At 36.7% G+C, this 21,573-nt stretch overlaps 1 protein-coding gene and 1 pseudogene across 1 annotated transcript in view; both read left to right on the forward strand.

Moving 5' to 3' along the window:
• The window catches only part of LOC132270066 (uncharacterized), a 28,392-nt gene extending 18,158 nt beyond the window's left edge, over positions 1–10,234 (forward strand). Inside the window, exon 5 of the mRNA XM_059771277.1 lies at positions 10,078–10,234. Coding sequence (XP_059627260.1) covers positions 10,078–10,234 — 157 coding nt within the window. The remainder of the gene's footprint in view (positions 1–10,077) is intronic.
• Positions 10,235–16,597: 6,363 nt separating this feature from the next.
• On the forward strand, positions 16,598–16,696 carry LOC132272113 (small nucleolar RNA R71; annotated as a pseudogene).
• The last annotated feature ends 4,877 nt before the right edge of the window (positions 16,697–21,573 follow it).

Below are 21,573 nucleotides of genomic sequence, written 5' to 3' on the forward strand. Positions count from 1 at the left end.
GCATAATATGTTCCATGTTTCCATGTTGCAGAAATTTCTGCGAGATGAGGATTGGTATCAGCATATTGATGTTGAGGAAATTGAGTTGCAGCCGGATGCAACATATTTGGAGCCACCGTGTCGGATTATCGACCGTAGGCATCAAAATCTTCGAAATAAGGTTATCCCTTTAGTACGTGTTCAGTAGAGGCATCACAATGAGGCTGAGTCTATTTGGGACCGGGAGAATGTTATTCGCTCGCAGTTTCTTGAAATATTGGAAGAAGGTAAGAGCGAATTCCGAGGACGGAATTCCTTTTGTTAGGGGGGAAGAATGTAATACCCCTAATTTTAAAAGGATAGTCTCAGCATTTTAATTATTGTTCTGTATCATTAATTGCGTGTTTGCTTGATTAATTAATTATTTAATTGGTTTGAGTTAACTGTTTAATTGTTTTAATTATTTAATTGGTTTGATTTAATTGTTTAATTGTTTTACTTATTTAATTGGTTTGATTGAACTGTTTAATTGTTTTAATTATTTATTTGGTTTGATTTACCTGTTTAATTGTTGTAATTATTTAATTGGTTTGATTTAACTGTTTAATTGTTTTAATTATTTAATTAGGTTTGAGTTAACTGTTTAATTTTTTAAATTATTTATATAGGGTTTTATTTTGGGTTTTGTATTTGTTTTTTAAGTAATCACGTTGGGGGTTTTAGCTGACTTTTAATTAGCTTGGGATTAGGATTAGGGTTTTCAGTGAGGCCTATAAATATAGGTATTAAGGTTCTGCCTAGGGTTTTAGAACCCTATTCATGACAGTGGAGGCAGAGAGAGAACAGAGGAGGATTACAGTAGGAATCGTCGGAGAATTTAGGAAGACGACGGTGCAAGGTTTCAAACTGAGACCTAAAGGCAAGTTCTAATCCTAACTCTCTTCCATTGGCTCGTGTTCTTTACATGTCTAATGTAACTCCAGGACTAAATAAAGATTAAAATTAAACTGGATTGCATGTTTGAATGCTTAAAAACTGGTCGTGTTTACAAGATATATATTGGTTTTTTAAATTCTTTCTTACGTAATTCCTAAATTAATTCATGTAAACTGATGTATAAAGAGTTGAATTAGTCTATAATACACTTGGGAAGCAATAACATTAATTTGGTTCGCATGGTTGATTTACTTAGAATAGTATGTGTTCTTGAATGGTAAATTGTTCGTTCTAACTTCTTGTTGCATAATTCGTGTCTCGATTGATGTCGGTGAATGAATAAAGCATTATATTGTTTATGGATCACACTGGGACATAATTTTAACCAGTAGCAGCTTTAGCAATTGAGGACGGATAAACTGGACGTCGCTGGAGGTGACACAGATGAAGGAAAACAAGCACATTAGGGAAACTGGGGAAAGAGGCGGCTCCCCACAAGTGGGAGCTGGCTCCATCAAGTGTGGAGGTGGCTCCACATGGTGTGGAGCCGGCTCCACTCAAGGGGGAGGCGGCTCCACCCTCTTTTGATGCATTTTTGGCGTATTTCGGATTTCTGGGTTGGTTTTCAAAGCTACAGATGTATTTAGGAGCTGTAATTGGGAAGTTTAGTTGATGTCTAAGATCAAATTAAATCTTCAGAGGGCTTGTTAATGTATAATAAACCAATTAATGTTTATTGCGTGAATAATATATAATTTTTAAGTAAATTGGTAGATTGTTCTTGGAGATTGAGGATTTAAATTGCACAACCTTACGTGTAGCAATTTATCTGTGAATGGAGTTATTGTTTATTCATGTTTCTGCGGTAAATTATAAGCATGTTAGATTACAGAATGATTATATTCCTATAATGGATAAAATGATGTATACATATGTTAACTGTATTATCAATTCCTGGATAACTGTGTAGTGTTATAAGATAAGCATGTGAATTTATATATCCTATAATGCTTACTTGGAATTAATTGATAATTACATGTATGATTTGTATTATCAATTATAGGACTATGCGGAGTAGTATGAAATAGGCCTGTTAAATTACAAAGTTTTATCATGCTTAATATTGAACAGTTGATGTTTATATTTAATGTTTTACTATCGATTGTTGGATGTATGAAATAGTTGATAATTACATTTATTACTTGTTTTACTAACTGCTGGATGTTGGATTACATGCACCAGTATGGGACGGTGGCATGTCTAGGTTTGGATTAGCTTGAAACGCTAAGTCCTACCTATATCAGAATAAGGGAACGGATTATAAAAATAAAATCCTACTTATATGTAAGCCTATGCGGCTGAACAAGCTGAATGGCTAACTGAATTTATTATGAATGGATAGGATGGACTTTAAGTATATATATTTATGGTACCACGATCTGAGCTTCAGTCTCAGAGTCGTCGGTTAGGAAGCATATATGCAGTAGGATGCGTAGCTGGATATGATAGGTTGAGGTATACCCTGTTAGGCTTAGGTACTCATGCCCACTCAAGTGCGTTTTGTATGTTGCCTTCAATGAAACCACAATTTATGCACACACAACTATCTAGAAACATACACCCTTTATATTCATAAGTATGGAACACCAATGAACAAGAATAGATTGTCCACCTATCTATGAATCTAAAGCAACTACACTACATCTACACTAAAGACATGGAAATTAAACTAAGTAAGCTAAAGGTGTGGCACAATCCATTAAGAAACAAGTGTAAACCATCAAATAAATTATAAGAGTGTTCAATTAAGCACTATGTTTTGATCATCACCAGATTAACTTCATCCATACATATAGGCATGCATAAATTCCACTAAATCTAGAGAAAAGTACATGAATCATCCATTCTAGTAAACATAGACATATGATTAGAAATAGACAATCAATTAATAGCATTAATCCATACATATCAAGTAGAAACCACAAGATATATATATAAATCCATGATGAAAACATTTATTACAAGTAAATCCCTAAAAATATACAAAGCACTATGTGACGGCCCAAGTTTTTCAACCGGGTGCGTCAGTGATGAATCGAAAGATGAACTGATAACGGATCCAAAATATGGAAGCAAAAGATAAAACAACGGTCTCTAGAGATACAACGTGACTCTAAGACGCCAATGTGACCCTCAACGAGGTCACGGAACCCAAAGGAAACAAATGCGGAAGCAACGTTTCAAAAACGAACAAGAATGAACCTAGGGGGAAATTTGTCATTTCCAGCTTAAAATTGGGTGCCACCGAGCACACCATTAGAAAGACAACAAAAAATTAATGAATTTAGACTCAAGAATCACTTGATTCGGAGTCCGGATGAAGAAGATATGGCTAACGGAAGAAGAAGGGGCAAAACGGTTAAAAAGTGCAAACCCTAGATCATCTAACCGGTTAGATGGCCTTCCTAACCGGTTAGGAGGCCAAAATTCATGACAAAAACACTGCCTATGCACATGTAACTGGTTACCAAACTCCTCGTAATCGTTTACATGTGAAGAGGGCAGTAAGGTGCAACCCAAAAACCTGGCAGCAGGGGTTTTCTGGGAAAAATGAAAATTTGAGGGCCAATATGACATTTTCTAGAAAAACTCAAAGAAGAAACACCCTCAAAATCTAGTTTTTTACATGACTCACAAGAAAAATTGAAAAATACGTACTGTGAAATGCCCAAAATTCCCTCCCAAGAAAATTGGTCCAGAGGGTCCAAAAAGCTGCTAAATGGAAAAACAGAAGCTGAACTTCGTATGCGATTTCCGATGCCAAGACGACATTTTATGGAAAAACACAAAAAAGAAACCCATCCTAAAAACATGTTTTCTATTCAACCATGTAAAGAACGGAATTTATTTCCCAAAATAAATTCCCAAAATACCCTTAGGTCAGAATATGCAACAAAAGTGTAAAATGAGTCCGTAGGAGGCTCATTTCACCAAAGAAGAAGCTTTGCCCGGAAACGACCATGCACACAAACGTAACTTACCTCGTAAGATGTGCTACAATGGTCCATGGCCCAAAAATATGGCCGATACAAAATATGACCCCCCCCCCCAACTGCCAAAATGCCAAAAAGCGAAGTTTGGAACGAAAACTTGGAATTTAAAATCATGAGATGGTTTCAAAATGCCGTTTGGCCCTTGGCCACACTTCATACATGGTGAATGAATGATAATGGAAGAATCAAAATGGAATTCCCACACCTAATGCAAGAATGGTGAAGCAAAAACTTAATATTTTTCAATACATTCATAATATTCCATGAAGTAAAAAATTACATAGGATACAAATTACATGTCATTGGCCTCCGGCCTCATCTCATACTTGTCAAATACATCGTAAAGAGTGTACTCATGTACACATTACATATAAGGAATCAAATGTACACATGTTGACATATAAGGCTACAATTGGCATTCCAAGCCAACCGTCACAAAAATGGAAGTCTCCAAGTCCACAAACCATCCAAGCATAATGAAGACCTCAACTTTGATTCTTGTACCTGAAATATGCCCCAGTATCGTAGGGGTGAGTAACATAAAGCTACTCGTAGGAAATGAGCATGCATCGACCTACCGTTTACAAGTTTGCATGATTTAATTATTGTGATTCATTCCACCTAACGTCTATGTCAAAGGTGAGACTCAAGGAGCATCCTAGCTACCTAAGATCGTTTCTAACATCAATCACCTCATTCATGCAATTTTAGTAACATAGGGTCATGCTTACACAAAGCAACAACATATGAGCATGCTTACACAAAGCAACAACAAATAGATTCTCAAGGTTATCAACTTAAAGTCTAAAATGCAACATCAACTAAATATAACAATTTAGCATAATTAGAATATCTAATACCACACATCAAAACATAGACTCTCTAGGTTATCAACTAGAAATCTAAAAGTGTGAAATCAACTAAATATATCAATTTAGTATGGATGTACTTAACAACATCAAATCGCCAATAGCCAAAACCACAAGTCAACAAAGGTAAACATGATTGTCAACTTGGAATTGAATACGAAAACAATTAGTGGAAGACTTGGACATCACGCTCGGAATTCTGCCGAGACCTCAATGGTTATTCCGGGCACTAACCCGTAGGGAAGACCACCCTAAGTGCACACTATCTCAATGACTTAGAGAACTCACATCCCCGTACTAGAGCCAAACCCTAGCCATCTCAACTCAACAATGTTCCAAGATTCCAAAATAAGCCAAATAAGTTCATAACTTATACTTATTACTACTACATAGTAACAAGTTAGCAATATAACTCTCAATTGTGCATAATAAGCATTTCATATCCATAATGCTACGAAATCACAAGCCAACAATATATTCATATTAGAAGCATACTCTCATGAATATAAATTTAACAACAATGCCCTTTAATGCATATAACACAATCAAGTGAATACTTCACAAGTCTAAATCCATGATCTTAAAATAGAAGCACCTTCTAAAACATGATTAAATCCATGGATAAACAAGATAGAATCTAATTACATCAAAATAATTAAACTCTCTAGATTTCAAATCATCTCCAATTGGCCTCAATTTAATATATGATGAAAGACATATCATAGTCACTACATATATTCACACAAAAGCTTAATTAGGCCCATGAAACCACAAAATAGATTTTAATTAATACTCTTAATTAAAGTCTCCAGATTTTCAAACTCAACCAAATGCTCTCAAATTAAAGTATGTTAACAAACATGCCAAAACTTAATTTAGAAGCATAATACAACTCAATTTCATGCAAGGTACGGCCATGAACTTTAATCTTTCACAAAAGATGAATATTAATTAAAAAGAGCAATTCTTATTTAATTAATCCAAATTTAATATATGTTAACCAACATATTAAAGCAAGATTTTCTACCATGCCACAATTCAAATCAAAGTTATATATCATCATGAATTTTAAATCTTATACAAAGAATTAAAAATTACTAACTTTCTAGATTTGATACAAGGCACACATATAAGTTGTATAATCCTGCTAAACACTCAATAGTTGACACATAAAAGCCTAAAACATTCTCTACCTCCATTTGAGATGAAATCTCAAATCCCTACCAAAATGGAACGGCTCCGAATCCGATGAAACTTCTAGGTTTTGTCGGGGACAACACGGTGATCATAACCTCCAAGGAAGCCCCATAAAAAACACAACTTGACTTCAAACCCAAACTTAAGAAATGGCTAAAACGAGATTCCAATCGGTTGGAATCGAAGGCCTCGCCGAGGGGAACAATAAACACTGAGGCATTAAGGTATTTCATTGAAGGGAAGAAGCTCAAAAGAAGAGAGAGAAGATGGCAGTCATGGCTGCCTCTAGATCCGGCTAAGAGAGAGGAGAGAGAGAGCAAAAATCTGATTTTTCACTTAAAGGCCCCCTATTTATAGAAAAACTCAAAAAGTGCCCCGAACGTGCCCCGCCGGGTCTGGAAAAGTGAAATCTAAGCAGATGCGCTCATACAGCAAAACTCTATGAATAAAAAAGAGTCCAAATGAGAAAATATGAATAATGGAAGAAACGGCGTTGAAAACTGAGTCCCGAGTAGAGAGTTATGCCCAAAACAAGTTTGGCGCAAACCGGGGCCAGAAACCTTGAAACTGGAAAACATTGTCCAGGAGGAAATTCTAAGAGTCCATGACTCGATAAAATGTGAAAATGAATCCCATACAAGGATCCAGGCTCAAAACAAGGCATTGAGCAATAACTTTCATTAATTGCACAATGGCCCCTTCAAAATGTGAAAACTGTAAAACTGCCCTAGAATCCAAAAGATATTTTCTTAGATACCCCTGAAACAAAATATCTTCAAAAGATATTTATGAAAAATACCCCAAGAAAAGAAAAAGTTTCCAAAGAACTTTGCACTTATGCCCGTATGGATACCGGGAGCAACCAGAGTACTTTCTCACGAAAGTGAAGATACGTATCTCATAGAAATCACTGAGAATGAAGATACGTGAAGTCAGAAACCAACTCCGAACACAAGAAGTGTGGTTGCGCAAACAGAGTGACAAACGAGGAAAAGACGAAATAGGAAAAAAGACAAAATAGGGAAAAGACAAAAAGTGAATAGTGTCAAAAAACGAAAAATACGGAATTTGACTCGGTCCTCGAAGGAAGTTATCAATCCACAGAAAAGAGTCTCGGAAATCACTCCAGAGCACTCGAGAAGACACTAATCGTCAAGAAACCAAACTCAAAAGGGAAAAGATAAGGGAAAATTTTTTTCCGAAAAATCCGGGTCATTACACACTAGGTATAGGAAGCAAACTTAGGGGTTACTCTAGCCCCAAGTAGATGTCTAGCCACTCATTAAAGTAGTCATCTAACCCTCAAGGGCTATCTCCATAGTAGGAATGACCTCCTTCTTAATGGAAACCCTAGAAGAATAGAAGAACTCCCAAACATGTGTCAAAGCTCTCTCTAGTCTCTAGCCTCCTCTCCAAGATATGAGATGTGATGATATGAATTGAATCCTCCTCCTCCCTTTCTCTCTATGATGTAAAAGAGGCTCAAAATCCTTATATAGGAGGCTCAAGTGTCACACCCAATGGTCTGGATTCGTGCACATGGTTCTTGCAATGATTGCACCATGAGCCAACTTTTAATGAGCTAGACTCTGTTTTAATTCGGACTTGAGAAGGTTCGATCGATCGAACTGTGTTGAGTTCGATCGAACTTTAGTGAGATCCATCGAATGCTGCAGAGATCGAACTATGTTTTAATGCCTTTTTGAATAAAGACAAATCTCTGAGATATTTTGGGAAACAGACAAGAGTGGTAGGTGGGGTAGTAGGTATGGATAAGATCGAATAATTTAGATCGATCTGAGAAAGGTTGGATCGATCGAAGATGGTGAGATCTTTTGGATAAGGACAATTGCTTGGATCCATTTGAGTGAAGTGAGATCGATCAATGTGAGATCGATCGAAAGTATTCCTAATCGATCGAAGATGTTGTTTTTCCACACTTTGCTTCCACTTTGCTCCTTTTTTCCATCCAACTTAAGTTAACTTCTTTAATGATCTTATTTGGCTAAATTAACTTATTTTTGGGATAAGTGCCTGAAAAGGGCAATAACATGAAATTAGTCTAAAACGGGAAAGTAAGATAGATAAAGGTCCTAGAATACCTAAGCTTAAGGGATTTAAATGCGCACTTTTTAACACTCATCACACCCCCAAACTTAAATATTGCTAGTCCCTAGCAATAAATTACAAAGTAAAGGAATGAAATGAGCAACTATACAACTATGAATCTATAAAGAAATAAATGGATAACGCCACTTTCGTAGGGAACACGATTGCATTTAGCATATACAACAAGCCTTTTAAACTCCTAGGTTACCCCTAGTGAACGAGTGAAGTCTCGTGAGGGTTTCCAAAAATGATACCCACAAACATTAAGCTCATTCTCACAAAAGAGGCACTAATATTGTAAACAAGCATTGGGAGAAAACTACCTCAAGTATGCAATTTTTCAAACATTTCCAAGTAATCTCCCAAAATTTCAACATCAAACAAGCAAGTATGGTCCTCCACATATCAAGAAAATGATCATGCAAATCAAAACAACACTAGAATCCTTTTTGAGTGGACCAGCATCAAGTATGTTGCTATCTAAGCCAACTAAAGAAATGATCACATCCTTACCCTCAAATTAGCACACAAATCTAGTCCCAATCATTAAAACAAAGAGTGGACTTGCACTTATTCTTTTCACTCGATTTTTTTTTTTTTACTATCCTAAGGATCAAAGATGGAAGTATGGTGCAATGTAGTGATCTATTAAGCTTGCTAGCGATCCATGAGGTCGAGCGTTAGGTTAATAACTCCCAAACTAGACGGCTTTAGGGCATTAGGCGTTCAAACACCCTTAAGGACTTACAAGCTCAAATCAACTAGGCTACAAATCAAAACAATCTCCATCTAATCATTTCTCACTTCTCACCTTTTGGGAGAAGTCCTCATTTTTTTATTACTTTTGTAACCTATTTTTTTTTTTTTTAACCTAGAGTTTAGGCCCTCCACCTTTCGGCGCGAGAAATTCAGTGCTTGATGAGGCTAGAATCCTAGCTACTCAATGAAAGGGATTGTTATCCACTTTTGTCAAAATGGAAGCTTTCAATGCACTACTAGCCCAATTGGGATATAACCAATTCAATAATCAATAAAGCATGTACCCCACACATGAATGCTAGTGTGCGTCTGTGCTAGTGTAGAATCCTAGAGTGAATCTCAAAATAATTACAAAATCAGGATGATGTGGACCACAAATGCAACCAAGATATCGATCTTTTAAAAAATTTTACTCCTAAATGGCATCCATAAGGTATACAAGGAGTATTGGACTCTCAAGTCAAGCAATTTTTAAATTTTAAGCAATATAGTCCTCAAAAGATCAAAATCACAGCTAGTTATGGACCAATCATAGAAAATCCCTCAAATACACTAGTCATGCTCAAAATTTTGAATTGAAAGCAAAAACTGCAAATAACACCATTACCCCCAAACTTAAACGACATAATGTCCTCAATGTGCAAAAATAATAAAGGAAAGAGTATACCAGTGCAGCTATGGCAAAGAATGGCTGGGACATAAGTATCCAAAGTGGGTGGTATGACCCCCCTAAACTCGGGATTAACTGTGGTCCTAAAAAGATGGCACTTGGATAAAACTCATCAGATAACAAAAGGGATAATAATAGTGCACAGTGGACATGCAAGTGTAAATGGGATAAAGGAGAGAGGAATAAGGGTGGTCCTGAAAAAAATTTGGACAGCACTCTCTTTCACTGAAGTCACTGGGATGCACCTGATAAATGGAGTCAATCACAGATGAATATATCAATATAGAAACTAGACATCCAAAAATATAACATGCATAGAAAAATAAAAATAATGTACATCACAGTGTCTGGGCCAACAGACTGGCTGCAAAAATATCATAACAGTATCAATATAGCAGTCAAGTATCACAGATATATAAATGAGGGTAGAGAGATAGAAAGATCAGGCAGAGGAGGTCGGGCAAGTAGGGTGTGATCCCTAAATATCTCTGGATAAATCCTACAGCACAGCCATGATGCCTGAGTGGAGAGATGCCACATCAGTGCTGAGGGAGGCCACATCTGACCGAAGAGAGACAACGACGTCCTCCAAGGTCTGTATATGCTTGCCTAGGCTAGGTGTCTATGCTGGAGCATCAGGGATGACTGGGTCAGGAGAATGATGCTCATCTTGACTAGGTGTCTAAGAGTGATATGGTGACTCTGGTGCTGGCTCTTGCTCTAGATCAATATCTATATGCATGTCCATAGCTATCGGTAGGTCTGCTGGATTATGCTCTGCTGGCACTGCTGCTGCTGCTGCCTCCATCTCTGCAAGCTCTGCCTCCTCAGCTACCAAAACAACATCCTGTTCTAAGCTCTTTATAAGAGCATTGTAGCTCTTTTTCCAATCCTTCTTAAGAAAGCTGCAGGCCTCTGACTCAGAACGCTCCTGTGTATGGGTAGCGTTGGTCCCACAGGATCTGAGTAATAAGATGAGCGAAGGGGGGATACTTAGCCCGCTTGGGCTTGGCCTTGCTAATATAATCTGTACAGAGCTTCATCATGACACTCTAGTAGAGTGCCGGGATAGATACCTAGTGGCCTATATAGAATCCGTATAAAGTAGCCAAAAAGTCTGAATGCCTCTGGATCTTATGGCCCACTATAAATACATTTCGGTACAAGACCGAATTGAAAAACCATAGGTCGTCGGGCAGATAAGTCCGAGTGGTGAATGTCTATCTAGCTGCATAGTGGCCAATCAGTGCAACGGCCATGTCTGCATCAGAAGGCCTCTGCAAAATAGGATAATGAAGGTCGGGAAGGTAGACATGAGGGCACCGATAAGATCTGGCTAATGTGTCAACTGTGATCCGGATGGGGTAGCCATCGATGGTGGTCTGTAGCTCTGATAGATTACCCGAGGCCAACCGGAGGTTCTGGAAGAATATCCGAACAAGCCGCAGGAAAACAAGATAAGTAACTGGCGCCAGAATGGCTAAAATGCCGCGCTGCTCAATGTCATCAAAAGCTGCCCGAGTCAAGACTGACCGGGAGAAAAAAGTAATGTCAAACACCAACTCATGCGCCATCTGAAGGCGTGAGTATCTCAGGAGAGGTCTATCACGGACTTGGCCATGCTGTGCCGGTGGTGGTGAAAGAGAAGGTACATGCTCAGCCTCATCTGAAGATGAAGAAGATGCAGTAGCTGAAGACTGTAGTTTGTTATCAGCTGATGAAGATTGAGCTGGAGCTTGCTCAGGATACCCTTCTAACTGCTCAGGCTGCTCATCCTGATCAACCTGCTCTGGAGCTAGATCCCGAGCATGAAAAGGTCCTGCTGGCTCCTCTATTCTTTGTCGTACTCTCTTCTCATATTGTCAACGGGCAACTGTCTTAACCCATGCCATGGCCTGCAAAAGGAAAAGAAACACTTGCAAAGTCAGTAACAGATAATAAAGATTTAAAGCACAACATATAGAAATATGTATGTCAAGTAAGATAGATAACTCAAAATAATTGACATGAATCTATGCAAGTGACGACGCAACCAAGTAAACAGTGACTAAGTGAAGCATGCTAAACAGTATAAGTATGGAATGCATCCAATGTGGAAAACACAAGCATTGGGTATCAATAAACTAGCATGAACATTATAGATGGTGTGTGAAGTGTACATATGCAAATCTGTGAAATTTGATTGATCATGACTTGAATGAGATCGATCTCTCTCAGATCAATTAGGACTAAGTTCGATCTATCTTTTTATGATCAATTAGAGAAAACTTCGACTGATCGAACTGCTTTGAGAAATTCGAAAAGTCACAGATCTATAACGTGGATGGCACGGGGGCCTCCAAGCAAGCTTGTGGGTCCCTTTACACTTCAACAACACAAGAATGGTCACTTGAATAGGCCCTTGACCCCCAAAAATGAAATTGAAATCAAATATATGCAAAACTATATACAAATATATATACATATATATATATATATATATATATATACATGCTCAATATCCTCAAAAATAGCAAGAAATCATCATGGAAACTTAGATCTAACATGGAAAGCACGAAAAACACAAGATTGAAGCTCGAAATCAAAAATAAAACTTAGAATTCACCAAGCCGAATGAAAGAAGTGGAGACGAAGGAGATGAGATGAGGTCGAGAGGTGGAGATGAGATTTTGAAGCTCGGGAAACTCGCCGGAGGTTGGGAAGATGGATTGTAGCGGTGGGAGGCGATGAGGGTTGAGATCGATAGCCAAATCGATCAAATGACCCTATTCGATCTCCGCCCTATTCGATTGATCTAGAAAAATCTATGATCGATCGAACATAGATCGATCTGAAAAGAACTCAGATCGATCTAACCTTGTAAAACATATTTTTGAAAATTTTGAACATTTAAAAATTAAAAATTAAAAATTAATAATTCAAAATATTTTTGGATTTTTGGAAAAATAAAATAAAATAAAAATCTTTTTGGAATTTTTTGAAAATATTTGTAAATAAAAATAAAGAAAATATATATTTTTTTAAAATGAAAATTTTTAAAATGAAAATAAAAGTAAAGATTAAAATAAAAATCTTTTCAAGGATTTTTTTTTTTTGAAAATAAAATAAAATAAACATTAAAAATCAAAATGCAGTCAAAGTTAACAAAGGAACACAGATCGATCAATCCAAGATTAATTTGGAAGATACTTCGACCGATCGAGCAGGTGAAAACCTGCAGATAAGTTCGAACGATCAGATAGAGAGCTGTTTTATGCAGGGTTCCAAAATTTTCTAAGTGTTGGAACAGAAGATCAATCTAAGAAGAAGTTGGATCAATCTTGGAATTTCAGATCGATCACAAAAAACTTCGCACGATGGGACAGAGAGGTGATTGGATGCAGGTATGAAGTTCAATCGATCGAACCTCTTTTGAGATCGATCAAATAGGCACAAAATACCTAATTTCAGAATGAAAGTGTATGCATTCTCAATCAAAATCCCTAACAATGTGTATGAACCCGTAATATATCTAGATAACGCAAGAAATGAACGGTACAATAGAAATGAGGGAGGAATATGATTGTAAACCCTACGAAGCATTGCTAGTCTTTAACGTCTTTAGCAAGACGTTGGGCTTTTTTAGCCCGAATCAAATATCTTTTTATGCATCCCTTCTTTGGCAGGGTGAAAAACACTTTAAATCCCATCCAATAAATGGTTTTCTAAGGAACTTGTTGGATTTAGATCAAAAGGAATTGACGGTCTTTCATCAAGGCAACTCTTGGGCTTCCATGCCCTTGGAACACTTGGTTTTAATACAATTTTCTTTGAATTTTGATGGTGGCCGTTTCTATACGCCAAAATAATGTAGTGAATGTAAGGTTCAAGAAAAGCCTTTTGGGTCAAGTTTAAATTTATGAAAACCACTACTACCACTACTACTAATGTAGCAAGAGTGAGTAGGGATTGTCTCAAGGGATTAGAGGGGCACTAGTAATGGAAACAATGCTTAGGTTTAGTAGGTCGAGTGATCAAAATGTGGTTGGTTTGGTTGATTAAACTACAATTAAGACTAAACAAACTCAATATAAAACAAGAAATTAAAGGATAGAGAAAATAAGAAAGAGAGAGAGATCTTGAGACTTAGAGGTCACCACTAAGCATCACCTTTATATACACTCAATTCATAATTAATGAGGGGGAAAACATATGTTGCAACAATAGTGAGTATGTGTGGTTGTTTCAGCAAGCATGGATGACCAATTAAGTATATATTGTCTAAACAACACAATGAATAACACAATATATCAAACTAAGCCATTAATCCTTCATTTAAGCTCACAATCCAAACACATCACATGATTAGAGAAATATACTACTTGCATTCATAAGTATAGAACATCAAACAACAAGCATGGATTGTCCTCCCATTTAACAACTAAGGTAACTACACTTTATCTAAGTTAATGACATGAAAATTAAACTAATTAAACTAATTAAACTAAGGGAGAGGCACACTCCATCAAGAAATGAGTATGAACCATCAAATAAACCACAAGAGCATTCTATTAAGCACTATGTCTTGACAATCTCTAGATCTATAGCATCAACACATATAGACATGCATCAACAACACGAGCTAGAGATAAACACATGAACATCTATTCTAGCATACATAGACATATGGATAGAATGAAATGATCAATTGGAAGAATTAAATCACACAAATCATTGAATAAACAAGATCTATGTATATAAAAATGTCAAAACATGTATTACAACACAAATCCCTTCAAAAACACATAAATCAAGGTAAAAAAGCATGCTTAGGGTTAACTCTAGCCCCAAGAGGATGTCTAGCCACTCATGGATGGTGTTTTCCAACCCTCAAGGGCTATCTCTATGGTAGAAATGCTCTTCTTCTTGAAGTAGATGGAAGACTTCCTAAGAATGTGTCTCTAGCCTCCTCTTCTCTTTTCTTCCTCTCTAAGAATGATATCAAATGTTGTATCTAAGAAACTCTTGTAAAAGTGGCTCATAATCCTTATATAGGTAGCTCAAATGTCACACCCAATGGTCTAGGCTCGTACACAAGGGCTCCTCTAATGATTACACCATGAGACAACTTTTAATGAAAGGGAAATTGATTTAATTCCCACTTAGGAGGGTTCGATCGATCGAACCTATGCTTAGATCGATCAAACTTGGCTGAGATCTATCAAACTTTGGCTAGATTGTTCCTCTCATGGTGGCACCTTTTTGGATAAAGACAAATTTGAGATATTTTGGGAAAGAGACAAAAGTGGTAGGTGGGGTGGTACAACAGGATAAGATGGAATTTTTTCGATCGATCTGATAAATGTTGGATGGATTGAACTTTGTGGGATCTTTTGATAAGGACAAAAGAGCTTGGATCCATTTTGGAGAGTCTAGATCGATGCTTCGTCGATCGATCGAAGAAATGTTGTGATCGATCGAACTTGCTGATTTCCACACTTTGCTTCATTCTGCTTTTACTTTGCTCATTTTTTCCATCCAGCTGGAGTTAGCTTCTTTTAAGCTCTTATTTGGCTGAATTAACTTATTTTGGGGATAAGCACCTGAAAAGGGAAATAACACGAAATTAGTCTAAAACGGGAAAGTAAGATAGATAAAGGTCTTAGAATACCTAAGCTTAAGGGGTTTAAATGCGCACTTTTCAGTGCTTATCAGATTCTTTTTGGTAAGCAAACTATGGGAATGTTCAATATCAAGTAGAGACTCAACTTCATCAAATTTATTGGCAATGCATTTTTCAACAACACACACTTCTTTATGCTTATCTATGGAATTCGGGGTTGGATTAAAAATGTTCAATTTCACTTTCATATGCCCAAATGAGATTTTCATTATCCCCGTCCTACAATTTATGTTGGCATTTGCGATTGCCAAGAAAGGACAACCAAGGATAACGAGAATTTGGCTCTTGGGGTTCGAAACCGGTTTCGTGTCTATGACAACGAAATCAATGGGGAAGAAGAACTTATCAGTCTTAATCAAAACATCCTCTATGATACCCAAGTTGTAAAACTACCGACGTTGGTTTTAAGTCTCCTAAGCCCAATTTGACATATACCGAGTAGGGAAGAAGGTTTACAATTGCTCCTAAGTCAAGAAGTACCCGATTAATGACATAGTAACCAATAATGCAAGAGGTAGTAGGTGAATCGGGGTCCTTAAACTTTGGAAGAGTGTTGTGTTATAAGATGGAGCTCACTTACTTAGTCAAGACCACTTTCTTTGGTGCTTGGCTTATGTTCTTCCTCTTTTGGGTGCAAAGTTCTTTCAAGAACTTGGCATAAGCCGGAATTTGCTTAATTGTATTCAAAAGTGGAAGATTAATCTTCACTTGCCTAAACATTTTAATGATTTCATTGGTCTTGGTCTTTTGTTTTTCAAGCAAAATGGATCTTTTCAAGGCATCTGGAAATAAAGCTCTTGGCTCAAAAACATTTTCAAAATCTTTTTTTGAGCCTTCCCCTTTGCTTTTCCAAGAGAAGTTTGGATGGTTACTCCAACTTGAATTGTAATGAGTGCCATAGGGATTATTCCCTTGGTTAATAAATGTAGCATTGACTTGTTCATGGGGCTCACTTTGCATATGTCCATGTGGACAGTTGGAAGTAGAATGTAAGACACTAGAATAAGTCATACAAGATTTATTGGATGCACGATGGACATGATTAGGGGAGGAAGACACTTGATTCGCCGAATTGTGGTTGACCAAAAATTGATCAAACCTTTGAAATAAAGATTTCATCTCGGCGGCTATGTCATTTAAATTGTCAACTTGATATAAGCCAACATTCTTCCTTCCACCTAAGTTTCTACCATTTTTAGAAGATAAGGATCTATGCATTGAATTTTCACTCCTACTTTTATACAATTGCCACACATCATTTTCATGCTTGTCAAGATAAGAACCACCAATAGATGCATCAACCATACCCTTGTGATTATCCGGTAAACTTTCAAAGAAATATTGGACTAATTGCCACTTAGGTATGTCATGATGAGGGCACTTTCCAAGCAAATCATTAAACCTTACCCATGCCTCATGAAACATTTCCCCATCCCCTTGAGAAAATTCTCTAATTGAAGTTCTCATGGCATTGGTCTTTGAAACCGGATAATACTTTTTCAAGAACTCTTGTTGCATTTTCGCCCAAGAAGTTATCGAAAAAGGCTTAAGATTGTTGAACCAATATTTTGCCTTGTCTTTAAGGGTAAAAGGAAAAAGTTTAAGTCTTAAAACCTCTTCCGGCATGTCCATGTATTTCACGGTGGAACACACTTCAAGAAACTCATCCAAATGCTTGTAAGGTTCTTCACTTGGAAGTCCATGATAGTTTAAAAGCATTTGAATAGTTTATGGTTTAATCTCATAGTGATGTGCTCTAAATGAGGGCAATTGGATGCAAGTGGATGCATTATATTCATTAGGCACAAAATGGTCTCTTAAAGCAAGAGGAGGATTCATAATTGGTGGTGCTAAATGAACACCTTGATTAGCTTGAACTATGGGAGGTTGTGGAGCAAAAATTAGCCGAGGCATTCCCAATGGAATTTGGCCTTGTTTTTGTGATGGGATGAATGGTCTAGGCATGCCTAATGGTACTTGGATGTTATCATGATGCACATTAGGGTGGAGGATGCCTTATTGGTCTATGTGACCAAGGTCCCCCACATAGTCGTCATTCAAATCCTCTATTGGTGAAATGGAGTGATGAGAACTACCTTTTCCCCTAGGGTTACGAATAACTGATTCAAGATGCAAATTAGGAGGGACAAGAGTAGGATTCAATGACCTACGACCATGCATGCACTAGCAAAACAAATAACAAGAAATTAGCAATCACTTCACCTCCATAACAAATCAATCAACAAACATTCTCCACATACATTGGTCCAATGCTCCCATGCTTGAACAATATGCAAAGAAAAGTAAATTGCCTCCACGTGGGCTCACGATCTATCTAAAAATGTAAAAACATGCCTCCACTCGAGCTAACAATTTAACTAGAGATTGAGTTAGAAAGATCTCACAAAGGGTCCTTAAGCAACTTCAATTCATTTTCAATTTTCAAGCCTTGCTATGCTTTGCAATTTTTAGATTTTAGCCCTTTTATGCTTAACTTAGCTCCTTGCTTCTTAATTCTCCTTTGCTCAACTCCCTTGCTCAATTCACCTAGCCAAATAAGAACAAACATAATAAATAACTAAAAATAAAGTAAAATAAAGAAAGACACAATCAAAAGAGTACTAATTCCTAATTGTTCCCAAAACACGGCGTTGCCAATTTAAATCCTTGGCAATGGTGCCAAAATTTGACGACGAGGCCGCTTGTAAATGCCAAAATAAAGTAGTGAATGTGCGGTTCAAGAAAAGCCTCTTTGGGTCAAGTTTAAATTTATAAAAAAAAATCACTATCACCACTACTACTAATGTAGCAAGGGTGAGTAGGGATCCTCCCAAGGGATTTGAGGCAATGTGATAAGGAAACAAATTTAGATTAGTAGGTCGAGTGATCAAAAGTGGATTTGTTTGGTTAATTACACTACAATGCAATTGAATTTAAAGCAAGCGAAATACAATAATGTAGAAGATAAGGAAAAAGATATAGAGGAAAGGACTTGGGGTACTAGAGCTCACCATTAAGCTTGACTTTACTAGACACTAGCAATTGTATATCAATGGGGAAATTGAATTATAACTTGTGGGTGAGTGTGACATTAATTAAAACTAGGCATGGATGGCAAATAAGTATATATTATTTAGCCAATACAAATGGAAAGCACAACCTATCAAATGAGACCAAAATCCATTCAATGAAACCACAATTTATACACACACAACTATCTAGAAATATACACCCTTTGTATTCATAAGTATGGAACACCAAGGAACAAGAATAGATTGTCCACCTATCTATGAATCTAAAGCAACTACACTACATCTACATTAAAGACATGGAAATTAAACTAAGTAAGCTAAATGTGTGACACAATCCATCAAGAAACAAGTGTGAACCATCAAATAAATTACAAGAGTGTTCAATTAAGTACTGTGTTTTGATCATCGCTAGATTAACTTCATTCATACACATAGACATGCATAAATTCCACTAAATCTAGAGAAAAAGACATGAATCATCCATTCTAGTATACATAAAAATATGATTAGAAATTGACAATCAATTAAAAGCATTAATCGATACACATCAAGTAGAAACCACAAGATATATATATATATATATATATATATATATATATATATAAATCCAAGATCAAAACATTTATTACAAGTAAATCCCTAAAAATATACAAAGTATTAGGTCTAGGAAGCAAACTTAGGGGCTACTCTAGCCCTAAGTAAATGTCTAGCCACTCATTGAAATAGTCATCCAATCCTCAAGGGCTATCTTCATAGTAGAAATGACCTCATTCTTAATGGAAACCCTAGAAGAATAGAAGAACTCCCAAAGATGTGTAAAAGCTCTCTCTAGTCTCTAGCCTCCTCTCCAAGATATGAGATGTGATGATATGAATTGAATCCTCCTCACCCCTTTCTCTCTATGATGTAAAAGAGGCTCAAAATCCTTATATAGGAGGCTCAAGTGTCACACCCAATGGTCTGGATTCATGCACTATGGTCCTTGCAATGATTGCACCATGAGCCAACTTTTAATGAGTTGGACTTTGTTTTAATTCGGACTTGAGGAGGTTCGTCGATCGAACTGTGTTGAGATCGATCGAACTTTGGTGAGATCCATCGAATGCTGCAGAGATCGATCATCTTTAGCAGCGCCTTTTTGAATAAAAACAAATCTATAAGATATTTTGGGATATTTTGGGAAAGAGACACGAGTTGTAGGTGGGGTGGTAGGTGTGGATAAGATCGAATAATTTCGATCGATCTGAGAAAGGTTGGATCGATCGAAGATGGTGAGATCTTTTGGATAAGGACAATTGCTTGGATCTATCTAAGTGAAGTGAGATTGATCAATATGAGATTGATAGAAAGTATTCTTGATCGATCGAAGATGTTATTTTTCCACACTTTGCTTTCACTTTGCTCATTTTTTCCATCCAGCTTGAGTTAGCTTCTTTAATGCTCTTATTTGGTTGAATTAACTTATTTTTGGGATAAGTGCCTGAAAAGGGCAATAACATGAAATTAGTCTAAAATGGGAAAGTAAGATAGATAAAGGTCCTAGAATACCTAAGCTTAAGGGGTTTAAATGCGCACTTTTCAGCGCTCATCAATCTACCTATCTACTTCTAACTAATTTTACAGTATAACTTGTCTTCCCTAGGCATAGACTATGAAAGAGTTCATTCATGAAAAACGTTTGAACACCACTGCATGATCTCCATTCTTATGTCCAACAGGGCTCCGCCAGATATCGTCCAATAAGAATGAGTTGAGAATAATTTAAGAATAATTAAATCTAAGATAATGTATTAATCATTTAAAAAATATTTAATAATTAAAAACCAATAAAAGTAAGTCAGTTGCCTATAATCATGCAATCAAAATACATAATTTATTAAATATCCAAAGTATAGAACAATCAAACCATAGTATTCGGATTCTGGCTACATTAATGCCCTAAGATAGGAATTAACTATTCAAGACGATGCAAGATATCATCTGTGTTGTTGTGGTCTTCATCGCCATGGACTACCAAAACTCCTTTGGGATCTTCTTCTTCAAAACCCTAAAAGCCGCCATGAGAAAGAGATATGAGAGACCAATATGATGGCCTTGTGCCTCATTTTATAGAAGAATTAACTTATAATAAGGGTTGAATGGGCTTTTAGGTCTTTTGGGGTAATCTAGGCCCATCTGGAATGAATTATGACTGAATTAGAACAAATCCCGTAACTTGAAAATTCTTATTTAACAGTAAAGCTTGAGCTTTGGGGTTCAGGCTTGAGCTTTTGGGTTCAGGCTCGAGCTTTGAGGTTTAGGCTCGAGCTTTTGGGAATGGTGCTCGATCCCTACTTTTATACTTAGCCAAATTTCTTTCAATATTTTTCGAAGCGTCTTTTCCATCAACACTTAGAATATTTTTGGGTTTTTCCCTTTTAATAGTGCTCGATCCCCCTTTCATGGTGCTCGATCCTTGATTTTTGAGTCAAGGCTCGAGCTTTTGGTACCTAAGGCTCTTTTGGTACAGGCTCGAGCTTCTAACAATAGGGATCTAGCCCATTTGATTTTGACCCATTTAAAGTGCGAATTTGGAGATGGCTATTAGAGACAAAAACATCGGGCTTCGAGTCTTCTTTCCAGAACCACTAAGTTTGCTCAATTTTGAGTTTCGAATAAAAAGTTATGCCCAAAATACTGAAGTAGGTCCAGAATTCTCATCATTTTTACTCCAAGCTTGCTTTAGATGACCGGTAACGATGCGGTAAACTTCATTATCATTCTTTTCATCATAAAAGCCTAGTTTTAGCTGTTTCTTTGGGAAAGTACTTAAAAACATGAAATACATAGAAATCAATTTAACAATAGATAGAAGTACACTTTAGGTCTTAACATGCGTATATTTAGGGGCTCGAATATGCAATATTCAGTGCTCATTAGTAATCTGTTGGAACATAGCTCTGTTGGAACATAGCTCAACAAGATACGTTCGAAATCTTTGGGAATTTATAAGTGACTACTGACAAGAACAGGACTTGGTTTATTAGGATTTTCTACAAAACCGAATGACATCTTCAAAGTTAAGTTTATAGTTGCCAAGTCAAAAATAACACAAAAGGTAATCCCCATATCTCATCTCGTTACACCAATTTATAGGTAGTTGCAGATATGTTGAAGTACCCAAATTCTGAGGGTTGAAGAACTTTGGAATCTTCTTCCCGGTAAAACAACAACAAAATAGTACTTGAGACACTGATCCTCTGTACCAAGAAAACAACAAGTCATTTATTCATATACAACATGTTCATATATACGTAGTATATAGAAA

This window comes from Cornus florida, unplaced genomic scaffold (genome assembly GCF_030987335.1).
Source record: "Cornus florida cultivar Cherokee Brave unplaced genomic scaffold, ASM3098733v1 CherokeeBrave_3.0.0_Hap2_Chr08, whole genome shotgun sequence".
NCBI classification, from domain to species: domain Eukaryota; kingdom Viridiplantae; phylum Streptophyta; class Magnoliopsida; order Cornales; family Cornaceae; genus Cornus; species Cornus florida.